Genomic DNA, 19480 nt, shown 5'->3' with positions numbered 1-19480 from the left:
ACACAATTAAAGGAGACGATTAATTTATATATTAAATTGGAAAAAAAAAAATTCTCTCGTCTAAATAGTTTGAAGAGGGTTCACGCTGCTCTTTTACAGTGACCGGGGGCTGTCAAGCTCCAAAAAAGAACAAATAAAACTATTATTAAAGTAGTCCAATACAACTCATGCCCTATTTTGCAAGTCTTAAAAATTCATATGATAGCTTTTGTGTGAGGAGCAGACCCAAATTAAAGTTATCCAATGATAATTCCCTCCACCATAGCTTCCAAATCTCATTTGTGGTCACATATATTCCAACTTGCCACATTAACATGGGTTACAACATGTGCTCAAACCAGCGGCGTTTGGCACATGAAATCAAGCGCATGTGAGATTTAAGACCTGTGGCAGAGTAGAAAATATTAACATTTTTAAGGATTTAATGCTTAAATGGCATACCCAAAAGTAAGAGCTTATAACTAGTAACTAGTAAAAAATAGTAAAGAGGGTCAAAAGCATGCTACACATTTTTAGAAAACATATTTTGATCACGCTCAGAGACTCTCATGATACAACACTGCTGACAAAACACACAAAACATGAGCGCTAAAAATACATTTTCATTTATTATTCATGTTTGACATTATACCTTTTAGACAGTGTGCATGAAAGGTCATTAAATTAACTTTGGTGTTATTCTCAAACATGTCAACTTTACCAGGAAAAAAACCCCATTGCTGACAGTATAATGTAATCCAAAGATATTGCATGTGGAAACATGGTTCCCAAAGTGGACTTTGATTTATCAAAGTGACTAAAAGCATCTCCATGCAGGTTTTATTGAACACTAAAACAGAATAACTGAAAACTTTGAGTGTGAAAAACTAAGAAAATACTTAAAATTGTCAACTTATTCCATAAAGATTCAATTCAGATCACATTGGCTTCTTATTCCATCGCGCCCTCTTGTGCGCAGTCTGTGTTTGTGCCATCTGGGCATTTTTACATCACATGGGATTGTCCAAATCCAATCTAACACTCTTTAAAGATCCAATGAGGACGATCTGAAACATCAATGATGTGAAGGATCGTGTTTCAGTAAAAGACACCATTAGCGACAGCCACCATAGCTTGTTATGGCACTCTTTGAGGAATATTTCAAAATCTGCTTATCCTATTACGTCGAGTGTGGGCTTGTTTGATTCGGAGCTGTCTGCTGTAAGTTGTGATATGCCATTTTTTATACCATGTTTATTTTTCATTTTATTCCAGTTATAAACCTAAATGTGATGATGATTCGGTTTTCTCTGTTAATCATACATGTGCACTTCACACGCTAATTATCACTGTAGTTTGGTCTTTGAGTGAAACAAATCTGCTTGTTATATTCTACTAATCAAGACCTTTCCAAAGATATATGACACATGGCTGTGTGACCGTTTGATCTTTTTACTAATTCCAAAAATGATTAGTATTGGGTTTGAGTCCACCTTGGTCGAGTCCGAGTCTTTAAACAATCGAGTCCAAAAAGGGCCGAGTCGGACTCAAGACTGAGTCCATAACAGGCCGAGTCTGAGTTGAGTTCAAGTCTTTAAATAATCGAGTCCAAGTCGGACTCAAGATCGAGCCCATAACAGGCCGAGTCTGAGTTGAGTTCAAGTCTTTAAATAATCGAGTCCAAGTCGGACTCAAGATCGAGCCCATAACAGGCCGAGTCGAGTCCGAGTCTTTAAACAATCGAGTCCGAGTCGAGTCCGAGTCCAAAAAGGGCCGAGTTGGACTCAAGACTGAGTCCATAACAGGCCGAGTCTGAGTTGAGTTCAAGTCTTTAAACAATCGAGTCCAAGTCGGACTCAAGATCGAGCCCATAACAGGCTGAGTTGAGTCCGAGTCTTTAAACAATCGAGTCCGAGTTGAGTCCAAGTCCAAAAGGGGCCGAGTCGGACTCAAGACCGAGTCCATTACAGGCCCAATCTGAGTAGAGTCCGAATGAATCTATTCTTGAATCTGGATTAAAATTGTAACCATAAACTCAACATCAATATTTTAAGCTTATTTTAACTTTCACAACTATGGCTAGATGCTTTTTTTAGGTCTGAAAAAGAGGACATGTCCGGGAAAAGAGGATGTATGGTCACCCTATGTTATGTTATTTGTTTGCTTGTTTGTCATTGCATCACAAATGCCATGGACTCGGCTGGACTCTGAAAAAAATCCAGAGTCCTAAAGGCTCGAGTCCAAGTCAAGTCTGAGTAAAAATGCATTCGAGTCCATGACAAGTCCAAGTCCATTAAAATTGGACTCGAGTCCGAACTCGAGTACCCCAACTATGATTTTTATCGCAAATTTGTAAATTATGAAAATGGAACAGTTCTACTTTGTCAGCAAATTTAAAAGCAGAATTTGAGAATTGGTCAGATCAGCTATATTCATTGTAAAGATAAGATTCTAAGCTTTAAAAAGACACCTATTTTTGCAGATCAAGCAAGTGATTGTTGAGTAATACCATAATATATATACACATATATATTGTGTGATCAGCACCCCCTCTTGGCCAGGAACCGGGATGCTCCGAGTGTGAGATGTTAAATGTGAAATTTTTTCCAGTTATATCGGCTACTTTCATGATGCTCATTTATGGTGCTTTTTGTCCTTCTTGGAGCTCCTGATCACTTTATGCTTTCAGTTGTATGGAAAAAGAGCAGCTCGGAGATCCTGCAAGGTGAATAAATGACATGATTTTCATTTTTGGATGAACTATCCCTTTAGGGCAGCTTGGATTGGTGGAATAATGAAACACAAGACTTCTATTTGGTTTAAGAGAATAGTACAGTCTGTATTTCTGACCACAGAGAATTTAGACAGGAAAGGTAGCGAGTGAGACATGGTTAGAGAGTTCAAGGAGGCGTTTGGCTACAGAACTGTGGTCTAAAAACCAACAGCAGCCTACTTTATTCTTTATAATGGCTCCCTTCACAACCAAATGCTACACTTGAGAATGACGGAGACTGAAATTCAGCACATTAGAGAGGAAGCAACACCAAGATGGATCTTCTCTTAGTCAACAGTATGTTTCTCAAAGGAAGCGCTCGGATAAGAATCTCACGTGTACCTTAGACTTTCCATCAACTAGTTCATTTCCTCCCTGAAATTGGAAAGTCAATGATACTCTTCAATCACCAGAACACTAGAAGCAGACACAGTCCTGAACCCTAAAGATCTCACAAAAACATGTCCAGGTCATATTGAAGAAATTGAAGCCTACTTTAAGTCCAATGTTATCAATTGTAACTTCTACTAGAGCTTTCAAACTACATCCTCCAAACTTGGCACAGACATTCTGGCCTCATTTACACCTTGCATTAACATGCGTTTTCGGTGACTGGATTGCTATCAGATTGCACGTGACCACATTAAATGACAGGTGAAAATGCACCTAAGACGCGTTGTGATCGGACCACTGAAACCACATCCAGAGGCGGTCAGGGACGGATTCTGACCACATTCAAAGAAGGTGTAAATGCACATGCGTTTTCATTATCCGGATAATCCTACGCAAATAATTACTTATGTGATGAGATAACATTACAGTCATCCGTTGTTATTAAGCATATTTATAGCATATTTAGCATACAAAGCACCGAACACGAGAATATCATTACAAAATTGACCCAAAATTTTGCTTTGGTGGGTTAGGGTTAGGGTTATGAAAGCATACGATAAGATTTGGTGAGAAACAAACTGAAATCTAATGTATTGTTTAGTGAAAATGTTCACTGACCGTTGATCTTTTTTCACCAAAAAAATAAGGCTGGGCATAGAAATGCATCAATTCTTCAACTACAAACTCTTCAGACATGTTTAGTAAGTTCTGTTCTCTGTTTTGTGTGCAGTTGTGTTGTGTACTGTTGTCATTATCGCTGTGGAGGACCTGTTTTTAGATAAACGAGTTTTCGATTGAACGCCCCAATGTCACGAGGGGGCTGTGTGAACTGTTGCTCTCGTGTCCTATCATGAACGCTCACAGGAGATCAACGGTCAGTGAACATTTTCACTAAATAATACATTCGATTTCAGTTTGTTTCACATCAAATCTTATCGTATGCTTTCATAACAATCGTGAGTCTCATGAATAATTTATTAGACTTCTGAATTATACTTTTGTGTTCTTTTGAAGCTTGAAGAGGTGGTCACCATAAACTGCCATTGTATGACATCACTGAGCACAACATTTATTCACAATTTCTCCCTTTGTGTTCAGAAAAAGATAGAAAGTCATATAGTGTTATAACAACACAGGGGTGAGTAAACAATGACTGAATTTTCATTTTTAGGTGAACTCTCTCTTTAATGTAAATATTGGATCAGAGTGATCAAGGACTGTTATGAATGAGGAATTACAAACCAAAATGGATTTATTTACATTTGATATACATGTAGAGGCTGCAGTAGAGAGAGGTGGATTATAAAGAAAGGTGAGTTATGGCTGATATAAGACCTGTACCGCTGTGTTCTGGGTGATTTGAGTTCAAATATCTCACTGGGAGCTCTGAGTCAACGTTGCTCTCTTCTAAATGCAAATGTTATCTTAATCGTAAAGCTTAAGCGCTGGTTTGAAGTGCTGTGATTGATTGATGGCAGTTCGGGGTTGATGATCTTTGCAGATTCACTGACAAATGTTCAACAGCTCTAAAAATGGCACTAAAAAACTTTAATGGGAGATTCCAGAGTTGTTGTACAATCTGTATCTTATAAATTTCCCTCCAAAGGGCCCATAACTCCAGAATAAGAGCGTTTCGATTTGCTGTGCTGGGCAAATCATTAACTAGACCCTCTTTAATTAATCTGCCTATAATCAAAACAAACAAACTAACTTTTAAAGGAACAGATTAAAAAAATATGAAAGTTCTGATCTTATCTGCTCAGCTTCATGTCATTTGACCAGTTTGACTTACTTCTTCTGTGGACCACAAAGTTCATTTACATACAATAAAATTCATTGGGATGATTGTCAAGCCCTAAAAATGACTCAAAAAAACGACTATAAATCTATCATAAAAGTAGTCCGTATGACTTGTGTGATATTTAAAGTCATCCAAAGATATACGATAGCTTTGTGTGAGGAACAGACCCAAATTTAGGTCGTTGTTGTCTGATAAACAATGAAGTGAATCAACAGGTGAACTTGAACTAAGTTACACGCTTGTTCAGAATGTGTAACTTGTGCTGTGAATACATTGTTCTTAAAAACGTGCCTTATGTTATACTAAACTGTCTAAACATGGGTGGGTGGGGGGGGGTTAATACCAGAACTTTGAAGCTCCAAAAAGCACATAAAAGCAGCATAAATGTAATCCATAAGACTCCAGTGGTTTAATCCATGTCTTCTGAAGTGATATGATGATAAGTCAATTTTTACTATAAATCTTCACTTTCACTTTCACACACTATCACATTTTGAAAGTGAAAATGGAGTAACAATATTAATCAGTTTCTCACCCACACCTATCATATCACTTCTGAAGACATGGATTAAACCACTGGAGTCGTATGGATTACTTCTATGTTGCCTTTATGTGCTTTTTTGAGCTTCAAAGTTCTGGTCAACATTCACTTGCATTGTACGGACCTACAGAGCTGAGATATTCTTCTAAAAATCTTCATTTGTGTTCAGCAGAAGAAAGAAAGTCAAACACATCTGAGACGGCATGAGGGTGAGTAAATGATGAGAGAATTTCATTTTTGGGGTGAACTATCCCTTTAAATACAAGTTAAGCTCAGTGGACAGTACCTACAGTACAAAACGCTGTCAAATGCCACAGAATATATATATTTTTAAAAAACTAACCAAAAAATTGTCTCATCGGTTATGCACTTACTATGGATGTTTCTGGGGCAACAATGGAGGGCAAAATATTTTTTTTAACAAACTTGGAAAAGAGTTGAATATATCATAGCAAAAATCAAAAAGATGAGCTACATAGACACAATGATAATGATGTGTTATAAACTATGTTCTCCTTCACACCAATCTCACTAGTTAAAAAGACTCATATACATGTTTATACTACATTGTGGGACCAAATGTCCCCACAAGGATAGTAAAACCTGAGATCACCCACATTGTGAGGACCAGCCAGCGGTCCCCATGAGGGAAATAGCTTATTAAACATACTAAACAAAAACAAAAAAAATTCTCAAAAAAAAAAATTCTCAAAAAAAAAAATCTCCTCAAGAGGCAACACAAAGAACTGGTTGTTTGATGACATTCACTACCGGGAATATGGATGCTGCTATTGATATTGTGCTTTTTTAATTTGTTGGCCCATGTAAACCTGCGCTAGATTCATGTCTTTGCCCGTTTCTACGCCTCTCGCTGTGTTTTCAGTTTTAAATACTGCGTTTAGAGGCATGACTCATGTTAACATTGCCCAAATCAATGAACTCATAGTGCTTCGGCACCGTGTCGAGATAAAGAAAGATGCAAAGTGGCTTGAGGAAACTGTGTGTGCTTTCCGTTCAACCATCGTCCAGCTGTCCGGTTGTCCTTCGGCCTGTGAAATTCTCAAGGATATGCATTGTTACTGAGCCTACTACTATACTTTAGGCTCAGGAAGACACTTAAAAGAAATTTCACCTTGTACATTTTTTTTCCACAATGCGCTTCAGGGCTTCCGTAGTAAGTAGCTTTTACACTTTTCAAAACATTTGAATATTTGGCTAAAGTTTTTGTCATTTTGCACATTATCGTCAACTAAAAAGTTATTATTGTTAACTAAAATTATATGCAATTTTAGTCCAAGTAAAACTGACTAAAATTAATATAAATACATTTGACAATGAAATATTAACTACATAAAAAGTAACTAGTTACTGTAATCAAATTACTTAGTAAAAAAGAAGTGTAATGCATTACATTTTAAATTCTTGTAATCAGATTACCTTTACTGACTTCCAATTAATTTAATTGATATATTGTTTACACAGAATACATGAATTATGGCGTGTAATGACTCATTGTGAAGGAGAAATGAGAGGTGATGAGTGTATGACTTGTGTGTAACAATGAACAAAGAAATATAGAAATTATTTTGAATTTGTTGATCTGAAAAGTGTTTTAGAAAGTAACTAAAAATTAAAAATAACTTAAAAGTAATTGGTAATGTGATTGTCATTAAAATTGTAATATTACTTTACTAAACGATACGAATATTCATTTTTGGGTTTCCTGTATTCCTGTAAGACGCTTCTAGATGGAGCGTTCCGTTCCACTGCTAAAACAGGCAACACATTTGGTAGATGAACCGAACAGTTCGTGCCAAGAGACGATAGATAACAGATTCAACTTCAATATACAATAGAAACACAGTGGCCATGGCAACTTAAATTGTTCACACTGAGAACAAACAACAGAACAAACAGTGCTGATGTGCGCTGAGAGCGCCGTACAAACACGCTACAAGATGAGAGCGCTTCAATTCCAAACATCTTGACTACATTAGATCCAGCATGAGGCCTCTACTGGAGGAGAAAACACGGCCGAGAGCTCCGTTAACCAAACCAACCATTCCCGTCTGGAGGCACTGCTGTCATATTTACACAACCACACATCTTATCCGGAGGATGCAGAGTCTGAATTCAATAAAGATTCCTCATGAACTGTGAGGATATTAAAGACATTTTCTTAAAGGAATAGTTCAGCCCTTGAAAATTCTCTCATCATTTACTCGCCCTCATGCCATCCCAGATGTGTGTGACTTTCTTTCTTCAGCAGAACACAAATGAAGATTTTTAGAAGAGTATCTCAGCTCTGTAGGTCCATACAATGCAAATGAATGGTGACCAGAATTTTGAAGCTCAAAAAAGCACATAAAAGCAGCATAAACGTAATCCATAAGACTCCAGTGGTTTACTCCATGTCTTCTGAAGTGATATGATAAGTCAATTTTTACTATAAATCTTCACTTTCACTTTCACACACTATCACATTTTGAAAGTGAAAATGGAGTAACAATATTAATCAGTTTCTCATCCACACCTATCATATCACTTCTGAAGACATGGATTAAACCACTGGAGTCGTATGGATTACTTCTATGTTGCCTTTATGTGCTTTTTTGAGCTTCAAAGTTCTGGTCAACATTCACTTGCATTGTATGGACCTACAGAGCTGAGATATTCTTCTAAAAATCTTCATTTGTGTTCAGCAGAAGAAAGAAAGTCAAACACATCTGAGACGGCATGAGGGTGAGTAAATGATGAGAGAATTTCATTTTTGGGGTGAACTGTCCCTTTAAATACAAGTTAAGCTCAGTGGACAGTACCTACAGTACGAAACGCTGTCAAATGCCACAGAATATATATATTTTAAAAACTAACCAAAAAATTGTCTCATCGGTTATGCACTTACTATGGATGTTTCTGGGGCAACAATGGAGGGCAAAATATTTTTTTAAACAAACTTGGAAAAGAGTTGAATATATCATAGCAAAAATCAACAAGATGAGCTACATAGACACAATGATAATGATGTGTTATAAACTATGTTCTCCTTCACACCAATCTCACTAGTTAAAAAAGACTCATATACATGTTTATAATACATTGCGGGACCAAATGTCCCCACAAGGATAGTAAAACCTGAGATCAGCCACATTGTGAGGACCAGCCAGCGGTCCCCATGAGGGAAATGGATTATTAAACATACTAAACGATGTTTTTTTGAAAATGTAAAAATGCAAAAAGGTTTCTGTGAGGATTAGGGTATAGAAATTATCGTTAGATCTGTATAGAATCCATAAAATGCCTGGAAGTCTATGGAGAGTCCCCACAATGATATAAAATAAGATTGTGTAAGTTGGCCAAATTTTGCTTTAAATCTACTGATATTAACAGGTTCGTGTGAGGGGTTATGTTTAGGGTACAGAAAACATCACTATCTCTGTATAAAAACAATTGTAATATAGTGAAATTAATGTGTGTGTGTGAGAGAGTGTGTCTGTGTGTGTGTGTGTGTGTGTGCGAGTGTGTGTGTGTGTGTGTGTGTGTGCGCGCGCGTGAGTGTGCGTGTGAGTGTGTGTGTGTGCGTGTGAGTGTCTGTGTGAGTGTGTTGTCGTACCTCTGCAGTGATAGGTTCAAGTTTCCCGTACAAGCTTTGATTTTGTTCTGGGCCTCCAGGTGTGTCATGGTGTCTGTGGCGATGCCATCGATAGACAACACAACGTCTCCAATGTTGATCTTAGCTTTAGCTGCTTTCCCTCCATCTGTCAGCTAAAACACAACATATACACAAACACAATAAGAGCCTGTTTACACCTATTACACCATCCGTATCGGTACAAACTTGACGTTTTAAGGGGAACCCTCAATATTTTATTCCAGTGTCTGTATTAACTGAGCTTCAGATATCAGACACACTGAAACGTCTTGTGCTTATACTGTTTATATTTATACTTTACCAGCATTTTCAATCATATGGTTGTTTTTTATAAAGCTGCACATTACTGTCAAAGTTTAAAACCCTTGTTGTAGCTCAATGTTTGATTGACAGGTGAGTTGGTGATCCTTCGCTGTTGTCCGTGAGGCATCAAAACGTGCTCACATTTGTTTCTGAACCTCTGAATGTGGTTAATGAGAGGTTGCATCACAACACGTTTTAGTCTGCGTTTACTTCTGTATTTAGCACTGTTTTACATGCGATCATATCACCTGAAACAGATTTTCATACCAGCTGTAAACGGGGCCTAACAGAGAATCTACTACTACACAGGAAAGTGCGTTTTTAGGAACAAAATCACCAAGGAAACCATAACTCAAATAGTAAAGTTGAGGTTAACAAAGCCACATTGTTATCAGACGTTGATGATGATTAAAGAGTAAAAAACCTGGCTTGAAATATCAAACCCACACAGAAGGGGATGGCAGAAGTCCAGGATCGACAAATGAATGATGCTCCAATTACCTTTGACCCTCTTGGCCTCAAATGAAGAGAGAGAGTGAAATAATTAAGATGGATCCATAAGCGAGCGCAAACCTTTGATGCCGGAGCGTAGTGAGACGCTCACAGGAGCAAACGTTGATGAAATACTACCTGCAGTAGACGAGGCAGAACACTAGAGTCCAGCTGCAGCGTTAGTGATTTATGAGTACTTTAAATCGATGGCTTGGAGGTCCACCACATTGCAGTGCTGTTTAGCTAATCAGATTAAACCTGATGGACTGTTAGACTCCGTCTCAGAAATAATCCTCACTCTTGTTAGTGTTTGAGGGGGGTTTGTGATCTTGTCTGGACTAATAAACAACCCAATACCTCACCAGACCACTATAGAAGAGTATACACTTACAGCTTCTAGATTGCTGTAGAAGTGCTATGAGAGCAGGTTTCCACTAGGCCACAGAGAAGTCATGTTAGGCATGTACAGCAAGCAGAAAAACGTTTGTTGTTTTTCCCAGCATGTGCTTCCCTGGGAATCAAGCTTATGACAATAGCTGGGTTTCCATCCAACTATTTGTATGCGCATTTTGAAATTGCACATAAGAAATCCTGAATGGAAACGCATAGGACATGCTCAAAACCCTGTAAAGCCTGACATCTGAAAATGCATTTTATTTATTTATTTATTTATTTTTACATTAAACTGTTTTTAGTACCATTAGACAAACTATAAAAAACATTTGCACATGTTTTTCATATTTGGAACATTAGGCTTTAAAAGGTCATTATCCTTCAAATGTATCACAGTTCAATTCAGCAGAGTCAAATGCAATATGAATAAAATATTCTTTTTTCAATAAACAATTTTTTATCATATGCATTTTATGCACCAAACACTATATGGACATATACAAAAGGGAAATGGTAAAACTTTTTCTCTGGGTCTCAGGAACTTGATGACATCATAATAGCTTGCAATGTCAAATAATGAGATCTTTATAATGACAGAGCAGACTGCATATATGAAAATACACAGAAATATTAGTTCACACTTTAACTATATAATATAATCTGATTTTTTGTTTTTGTTTTGTTTTTTGTAGCGTGCATGAATGTAATGTAATGGTGATTGAGAGATATTCCTCAAAAGACTGTTGTAATCATATTTGATGCATGGATTTCAAAGCGAGGTTTTCAATAAAATAACATACAAAATTTTAACCAAGCACAAGTTGCTTATATTCAGCAAATACTCATTTTAAAATATCAGTAACAATATAATCATTACTGTCACTTTTACTTTATTAAAATAAGCTGTAATTTACCCCAACATAAGGGTCACTTTTAGCTCAAGTACGCTGCCATATTAAATAGATCGATATAAACATTGAAACCACATTTTTTCACAAATAACCACTAGAGGGTGCCATAAACGTGAAACTTACAAACCATAGATTGTTTGGCTCATCAGCTTGAACAGAGACTGAAACAGGAGCCGTCAAATGTGTTTCATATTTGATATACACGGGTTTAAGGGTTAAAATTGTATGTGCTAGGAGGACATTTATTCGCACGCATTAAGGTGATGTAAACAGCTTATTCGCAAAACGATGACTCGTTTTGTCCATTTGTGCATGTGTTATGAGTGTGCGATAGCGTGATGTGACTGGCACAACGAAAGGTCTGGTGCTTTGGGGAATCTGTAATCGATCGTCTCTTGGCACAAATGCTGGTTGTTAAAATGGGTTCTCACAATCTGCTAGAACAGTTCTTGGAGCGGGCGCTCCCAGGTATGCGGAGACTGGCGGCGTGTGAGCGCCATTTGGGCATCATAGCCATTTCAGCCCTCAATATATCAGATATTGGACTGATTCTACGGCATATCCTGGCAGCATTTAATATAACGAGGTACAATTGCTCCAATCCTGCAAATAAAACTGTCCCCGAAGCAAGGAGGTTATTCAGCTGCTCCATCATGACAAGGCTGAATACCCTCAAGATAATGTGCATGACGTAGTGGATGGAAACGCGCAATGATTCGCATTTTCTTTAGTCTACTTTTTAGAAATGCGCTTAAAAATGTGGAAGATTTCGATGGAAACCCAGCTATTGGTTTTGCTAGTATCAGGCTCCCCAAGATGAGCTACATAGACACAATGATAATGATGTGTTATAATCTCTATATTCTCCTTCACAGAAAATTATATTTTTTAAAACTGACTTAACGCTAAAATACAAAGTATAGCCAGAAGAGCAGAATAATTTTCACAAACTAAATGAACGTTTTCCTGTTCTGATAATCTATTAAAGATGACAATAAAAGCTTCAATAAAGAGGCAAAAAAATGACAAAAAGCAATTGCAACAAAACAAAAAAACTAAACTAAAACTTATACTAAAACTAAAGCTAAAACAAAAAATATTTAGTAACTTCAAGATGATAAACGCTTTAATGCAAAAAAACAAAAACAGAGCAAAGCCAACCACAAATACAAAAAACACAACTACAAAAACTAAAACAAATAAAAATAATTCAAACGAAATACTTTATGTAACTTCCTAACTAAATAAATGCTGTGCATACCCATTTCAAAGAGTTTTGAACCAGGAAATAGACTTTAAAGTTTGTAAAATGTATTGACAGAGAAGTGTTTTAATTCACAGAGGAAAAACTGAGATGTAGCGGGAGGTCAGAAGATCCCAATTCTCTGTACAAATGTCTTTTAAGAGAACAGTAAACTGAAAACCTACAGTCCTTTAACAATCAAAAGATCATGGTGTGCTTCATCTAAACTCTCAATGAGTTTAAAACAGCTCTGTCTGCTGCCATTGAAGCATAGCGTGATCCCGAGAGAGCAAAAAAAGGTGTGCGTCATCCATTACAGAATCCTGTGAGTGTTCAAAACGTCCCATTAGATCCTTCTGCTTCACCTTCACCTTGACACAGAAATCTGAGTCAGACTGTCTCTGAGCATCTTGATGTGTCTGGACAAGAGTGAATCACGAAGACTCAGCTGCAGGTGTGCATGATGCGATGGATTATGCAACCATTCATGAAGAATATGTAGTAGTTCACTTCACATCTGCTAGGCAACAACACTAAACTAAAGCACTAAAGTACTAAAGTACCCGACCGCCCGCCTCCTGAGTCATATTGAGCTCACGGCTAACACCTTTAAAACATGAATTATGATGCAGTACTCAAGATATAAACATTTGCTCCTTTCATAAAACATGTTGCTATTTGTAAACGTGTTGCCAGATGTAAATGTGATGTCAAGTTCCCAGCATAAACCGTGGCATGAGTAAAAACAGCGAATTAATGTCTTAATATTTGCTTTTTGTTGCAGTATTTGCACTGGTGATGTTGTGTTTGTTGCCCCTTCAGGTTTCGTCAGTGAGTGACTATTTCAAGAAATATGATTGTTGAGTGTCACCGTTATTGTGGTTTGTGTGTTGGATGTTAAATTACCTCACATCCCTGGCTGAAAAGCTTAAATTAAAACTCATTGGCAAGATGTCGTCCTCTGTTGCTGATACAACAAGCTCACATCTCGTTACACTTACAACAACAAATGTTTGACACACAAAAAAATGGAATTCGTATAAATTGAGTCTTCTCAACGTAATTAAAATGATGACTTTGACAAAAAAATGTCAGGTAGATGTGACAAAATAAAAGTTCGAACAACAATACTTCAGATTCATTCAAATAAATTAGCTTTTGATTAAAAATATTTTTGAGCGCACACTTATTCAGTGCACTTCCCTTAGCCACTTAAACCCACCGCGCAAAAAAGTTTATACTTAAAACGTTAAAGTCTCCATATACATAAGTCAGGCATATGAGGTATCATTGGAAAGCTTAGAATCTCAACATTTCAGAGATAACCATCACTTCTGATTTATGTTACTTAAAATATCAAAATAAGGCCTCAAAACATTCGCGTTGAAAATTAGCGCCCCCTAGAGGTAATGGGGTAGAAATATTAATATGAAAATAAAAGTCCTTCGCATAGCACATAAATGGACAAGTCATATATCAAATGAAAGCTCTCATTCTCAGGAATGTGACTGTATAGTTTATTTTGTTGCACTAATACCACAGTTCAAAAGATCTTCAAAAGAATCATAAAGTGAAATATGATTTCTGTAAGTCAACAAATACAAATATCTCATTTATACTCAAATAACTGCTGCTGTAAGCCTCAAGTAGCCAAAAACGTTAAATTTGCTTTTACATTTGGGGGTTTTCTAAAAAAAAAAAAAAATAAATAAAAAAAAATAGCCATTGTTTACTTGTCTGTGAGCTTGCTTGTGTGAATAATCCAATGTTATATATTAGATGTCCAGAACAAAATATGTCACCCAGAAGGAAAAGCATACTAAACAATTCATCAGAAAATATGTTTTCGACTATTGATAATGAACTGTTATATCATTGCAAAGGGGAGGAGCTCAGCTTTCTAATGACACCTAGATTGAGCTTCTAGTCCACTCAGAGGCCGAGATATTCAATGAAATAATGAGGGTGGTGCTTGAACTGAAAAATAGACTGAATGTCTATGGACGAGCACATATGTGAGGACTAAAATGTGTTAGAGCGCCACCTACATTTCAGATCTGTATATTGTGATGGAATGCGATAGAGAAAAACTTATTTTTTTTCTAGCGCTTGCTGCCATCTAGTGGAATAAAATGAGGCTTTTCAAAGTGAGGTAGAGTGAACAGAACCAGAATTACATGCTTACAAAGTAAAAAAAATAAAAATAAAAAAAATAATAATAATATTATATATCATAAGATTGAAAACACATACAATATTATTTATGAATATTTGGAGTCTTTTTTTTTTTATTTGGGGGGTTCTCTGAAAAATTAGATACATTTTTTGCAATTATTCCATAGTATGTATGAATGGTGAGCTTTTAAATTCGAGTGTGAAAAATTGCGGGTGGCAGCCCAAAAATGCTCCAGAGTTTAAGAGGTTAAACACTGAGTTATTAGATCAACAACAACTGCTCCTGAAAGCCTAAATCAAATGTAATGTCCCAAAGAGACCAAACAACACAAGAACATGATGGGGTCCCACAAAAAAAGCTGAGGTCAACCGGTCAGAGGAATACATTAAAACTCCTCCTACACATACAGGTACAATATACAGACACACGTTAACACATGGCTTAGCAGTCGCTGGAGTACTAGCAGTAATTTATATTATTACCGTCATAAACGAAACCTCAGCCTCGTAAAACTAAAGGCAACAAGGATTAAATCCTTCCACAGTGGATAACTACACCCAAAATATCTCACAGTTTCCCTTTGACATATTTTAGTCACCATAATTCCTTTGCTTTGCACCAGAAACCTAGTGAGCTGCCTTGCCTACTTACTACATAGGCAGCTATCTTCTAAAGCAGCATCGTAACTGAAATGGAACCTCACAAGTGAGTGTTTTGAAGCCCTATAGAAAGCAACGAATGCCAAGAGCACGTGAGACTTGACTTACAAATGATTGTTTTTCTATATCATGTTTCTTACCAAAAAAATTAATAAATAAATAAAAAATAATGGTTACATGGTTACTGCAGGGTTACTATAGTAAGACCATGGACATTTTCGTAAGGGCATGTTTTTTTGGTGGAAACCATGGTCTTAAAACTATACAATTGTTAAAGGGATAATTCACCCAAAAATGAAAATTCAGTCATTGTTTTCTCATGCCTGTGTTATTATAACCCTATATGACTGACTTTCTTTTTCGGAACACAAAGGGACAAATTGTGAAAAAAAACAAAAAACGTTTGTGCTCAGTGATGTCATACAATGTATTTCAGAAGTGTAATAAATGATTCTATTGTGACTCATGATTGTTATGAAAGCATATGGATGGATGGATGGATGGATGGATGGATGGATGGATGGATGGATGGATGGATGGATGGATGGATGGATGGATGGATGGATGGATGGATGGATGGATGGATGGATGGATGGATGGATGGATGGATGGATGGATGGATGGATGGATGGATGGATGGATGGATGGATGGATGGATGGATGGATGGATGGATGGATGGATGGATGGATGGATGGATGGATGGATGGATTTTTTTCAGTTGATGAAAATTTCTTCAACCTGTGTTGATGAATTGAAACGAGCGTACATCCCCTCAACCGCATCAAAACACCGCATCCCCAGAAAAAAAAAAAAAATACACTACGAATTGTCAACGATGTGCAGTCTCCCAATTCATCCGCACTACACAGTTTTATGTGTCCAGGGAGCGCAGATTTTTTAAACCTCTATCTCTGGTGTAATTGGGTTTTTTCAGTTTGTGGGAGAGATAACTGCATCTTTAACGAAGTTTACTATAATAAAAACACCCTCAATTTCTCCCTTTGTGTTAAGAAAAAGAAAGAGTCATACTGGGTTATAAAAACACAGAGGTGAGTAAACAATGATTGAATTAAAATCTTTGGGTGAACTAATCCTTAAAACTAATTTTTTTTTTTTTTTTTTTTTTTTTTTTTTCACAAAATGATAATGAATTTTATTACCATAGTTTGGGTTTTCCTGTAGTATTACAATATATATTTTTTAACAATAACAAATGCTATGGTTAAAATATGGTTACTGTAGTAAAACCAAGGTAAATGTTGTGTTTACTATGGTTTTTCTACAAATTCAAAAGTTGAACTATGGAAAATAAATTCCCTTCGTCCTATACATAACACACTTTTTTATTTGATACATTCGGTATTATAAGTGCAATAAAACAATGTGATGCATAAAAAGGCTGCTTATGTAGACAGCTCACTAGGTTTTGGAACAGATCTCCTTCATTTTCAAAAGAGAGGTTAACAAGTTGACCTTTTTTAAGCACACTGCGTGCTTTGAGAGTCACGACATGTGTGAACTGAAGTTTTCCAGTTAAGTCAGAATTTCATTTTCCTTCGTAACACTTTGACCGTGTTTGGTACCACCTCAAATGAAATGAACAGGATAAATATCCTTTTGTTTGGTATAAAACAAAGCAGAATGCTTCTAATTACATGCACTTGGCTCATGAGGAGCTCTAGAAAGCCCAATGCATGAGATATTTGCCCTCTTCCACTTGGCAGATGGTTAACACGCCACAGAATCCGCGCTGATCGAGAGCTGCAGTGCTCCAAGGCGCTGCTTTTATGCCAGCAGTAAACGATAATAAACGCTTGCTCGGCTGCAACGATACCAAAGTTCTGTGGCAATGCTCCTTTTATAGCCATCTAAGGGTATCACGGACCACTTCACACACGCACTTATCGCAAAATGAGGTCGCACAACACACTACAGTACAATTCCACAATGACAGACTATCCCAAAAACAGGCCACACTCACAGCAATACTGGCCGACCATTGTGACATTTACACGAGGCAGCCCATAATCTAAAACTTAATTTGAGTTCTTAATTTAAACTAAAGGCAGAAATCAAGAGTGTAATGAGGGAATTGTGGGATCTTTTTGAAGGAAAACAGCCATGGATTTTTAAATGGCTATTTGGAGTAGGCCACTGAGAAATTACAAACTTGATTATCATGAAATCTAATTTACATGTGGAGGAGGATCACATTTACATCGAATGGTAATTAATTTACACAGAACATAACCCCAAATCCCAAACCGTAGCCTAGCTATAAAAGGCTTAAATTGTTTGGATTTAGTCAGATTTACTGAACAAAAACTGTGTGCCTGAATCTGCATGTGTTAATTGCATTAAACCCGACAGGGTTGAGCAGTTCACTCCATCATTTTATGTTTCTTCACAAAAGCCTACATTGCAAAAGACTGAACATGATCTCCTGAAAATTACATGACTGTGTTGACATTTTTCAAAATGATGATGGTTTATTAAACGCATTGCGGCAGTTCCGAGGTAAAATGTCCACTGTGTGGCGCTAAAAGCGAGTTAAAGATTCTTTCAAACAGATCTATCGAGTTTTAAACCAACAAAACCGACCTTCCTTCTCTAAACTTAAACCTAACCGATAGTGTCAGAAATAGGAAATGTGAGATGAAATGGGGGTGCGATGTGAAGTTGTCAATGGGAGGAGGGGGGTGGGTGGTTGTGGCAATGTGTTTCGCCGTCCCCTTCTGCATATCGCGCCCCTGTGGCACCGGGGAAAGTCCCAGTTCTCCCAATGGCCTTTGGCCTGCTGATTATCCTTGGGCCAAACAAGGCCAACTGAGGAGTGTGGTGGGGTAAATCCGTTAAAATGCACAATGGAAAAAGTGGTCCCCAAAGATAGAACGTTCAATGGTTTGAGATCATGGACGGTGTGCTGGGAGATCGTCCCACTGTTAGTGGAGAGACCACTCGGGACACCATGGCAATTACAATCAGTGAGTTGTCAACGCTAACTTATCTTGCATCATGCTAGTTAATGTTTACAAACGATATAAACTCAATTTTGTAGATAACATGATACTTCAGCTTGAGCTTGCCTCTTGCATATGAAATGGGTGGGGTGTGTGACACTGGCATCAGGGCGGCGTGTTAAAGGCGGGTTTTAGGGCAGTGCTGCAGGGCTATTGGCCCGATGGTGGGAACGCAGATCAATTTGGGTCTTGTGGCTCGAGGTCTGAGGCTATTGGCCTTGGCTGCCCAGTTGACGGCCCTGGCTGCCCAGTTGACGGCCCTGGCTCGCACTGGCCCGATAGTGGAAAAGTGGCTATTGTTGTGTTCTACAGCCTGATAAAAAAAAAGCAGCCATATGACAAATTATACTCAAGTATAACTGTATATTTGAATATTTACAGAGAAGCTGTTCTGAGTAACTGATGAAGAAAAAACGCCACATGTTGTTTAGCAGAGACGTTAGTTATGCTAACTAGACAAAATAAGACAACATTCACTTCAGTTCCGACATGGACGGCAGCCAATTGCTTCCATGTGCGCCTCCTCAATTAGCTACATTAACCGCAATCACACGTAAATCAAACTGAAATGAAATTCCCCATGAAGATGTTTAATGATAAACCCACAGATCATCATTATCTGCTTGCAGTAAACCACGTTTGGCTGAATGCACGTCAAAACCTCCTCCATATTCCCCGCTCTTATCTGCCATTTAGCTAAATACATCCGTGTGTGTATGTGAGCGTGTGTTGTCCAAATAAGGCCAAAGGGAAGTTTCCATTCCACATACAGCTGCTGTTTGCACTGTATATAATTAACAACAGAAAAATCGAAATTAAAAAAATGCATCTTCTGCAGTTTATGCTAAACATCCCATAAACTTATCTAGAGACCAAAATATCATACCTGGTTGTTGGCTCTTATGACTCAGTAAACAACCACCTAGCAACCACCCAGAAAACCCTAGCAACCACATATCTACATGCTAAAACCACTCAGAACACCTAAGCAAACACATAGCAATGCCTTGACAACAATTATAGCAATGAGTTTTTCATGGCCAAACACCACTCACATTTTACTTATTCTAGTTTATTAAAGCCCATTTTAAAGGTGCACAAATCTTTTTTTATATGCCGTCTTGGACTTACACTGACAACCTA

At 37.4% G+C, this 19480-nt stretch overlaps 1 protein-coding gene across 3 annotated transcripts in view; it reads right to left on the bottom strand.

Annotated features, from left to right (window-relative positions):
* The window catches only part of pdlim5b (PDZ and LIM domain 5b), a 109191-nt gene that overhangs the window by 62473 nt on the left and 27238 nt on the right, over positions 1–19480 (bottom strand). For all 3 annotated transcript variants that reach the window (XM_051686057.1, XM_051686060.1, XM_051686059.1), the window contains exon 3: positions 9101–9252. In XM_051686057.1, coding sequence (XP_051542017.1) covers positions 9101–9252 — 152 coding nt within the window. The remainder of the gene's footprint in view (positions 1–9100; positions 9253–19480) is intronic.

Source organism: Myxocyprinus asiaticus, chromosome 43 (assembly GCF_019703515.2).
Source record: "Myxocyprinus asiaticus isolate MX2 ecotype Aquarium Trade chromosome 43, UBuf_Myxa_2, whole genome shotgun sequence".
Classification (NCBI taxonomy): Eukaryota; Metazoa; Chordata; class Actinopteri; order Cypriniformes; family Catostomidae; genus Myxocyprinus; species Myxocyprinus asiaticus.
The sequence above is the reverse complement of the archived record's forward strand: the minus strand, read 5'-3'. Positions and strand labels throughout refer to the sequence as shown.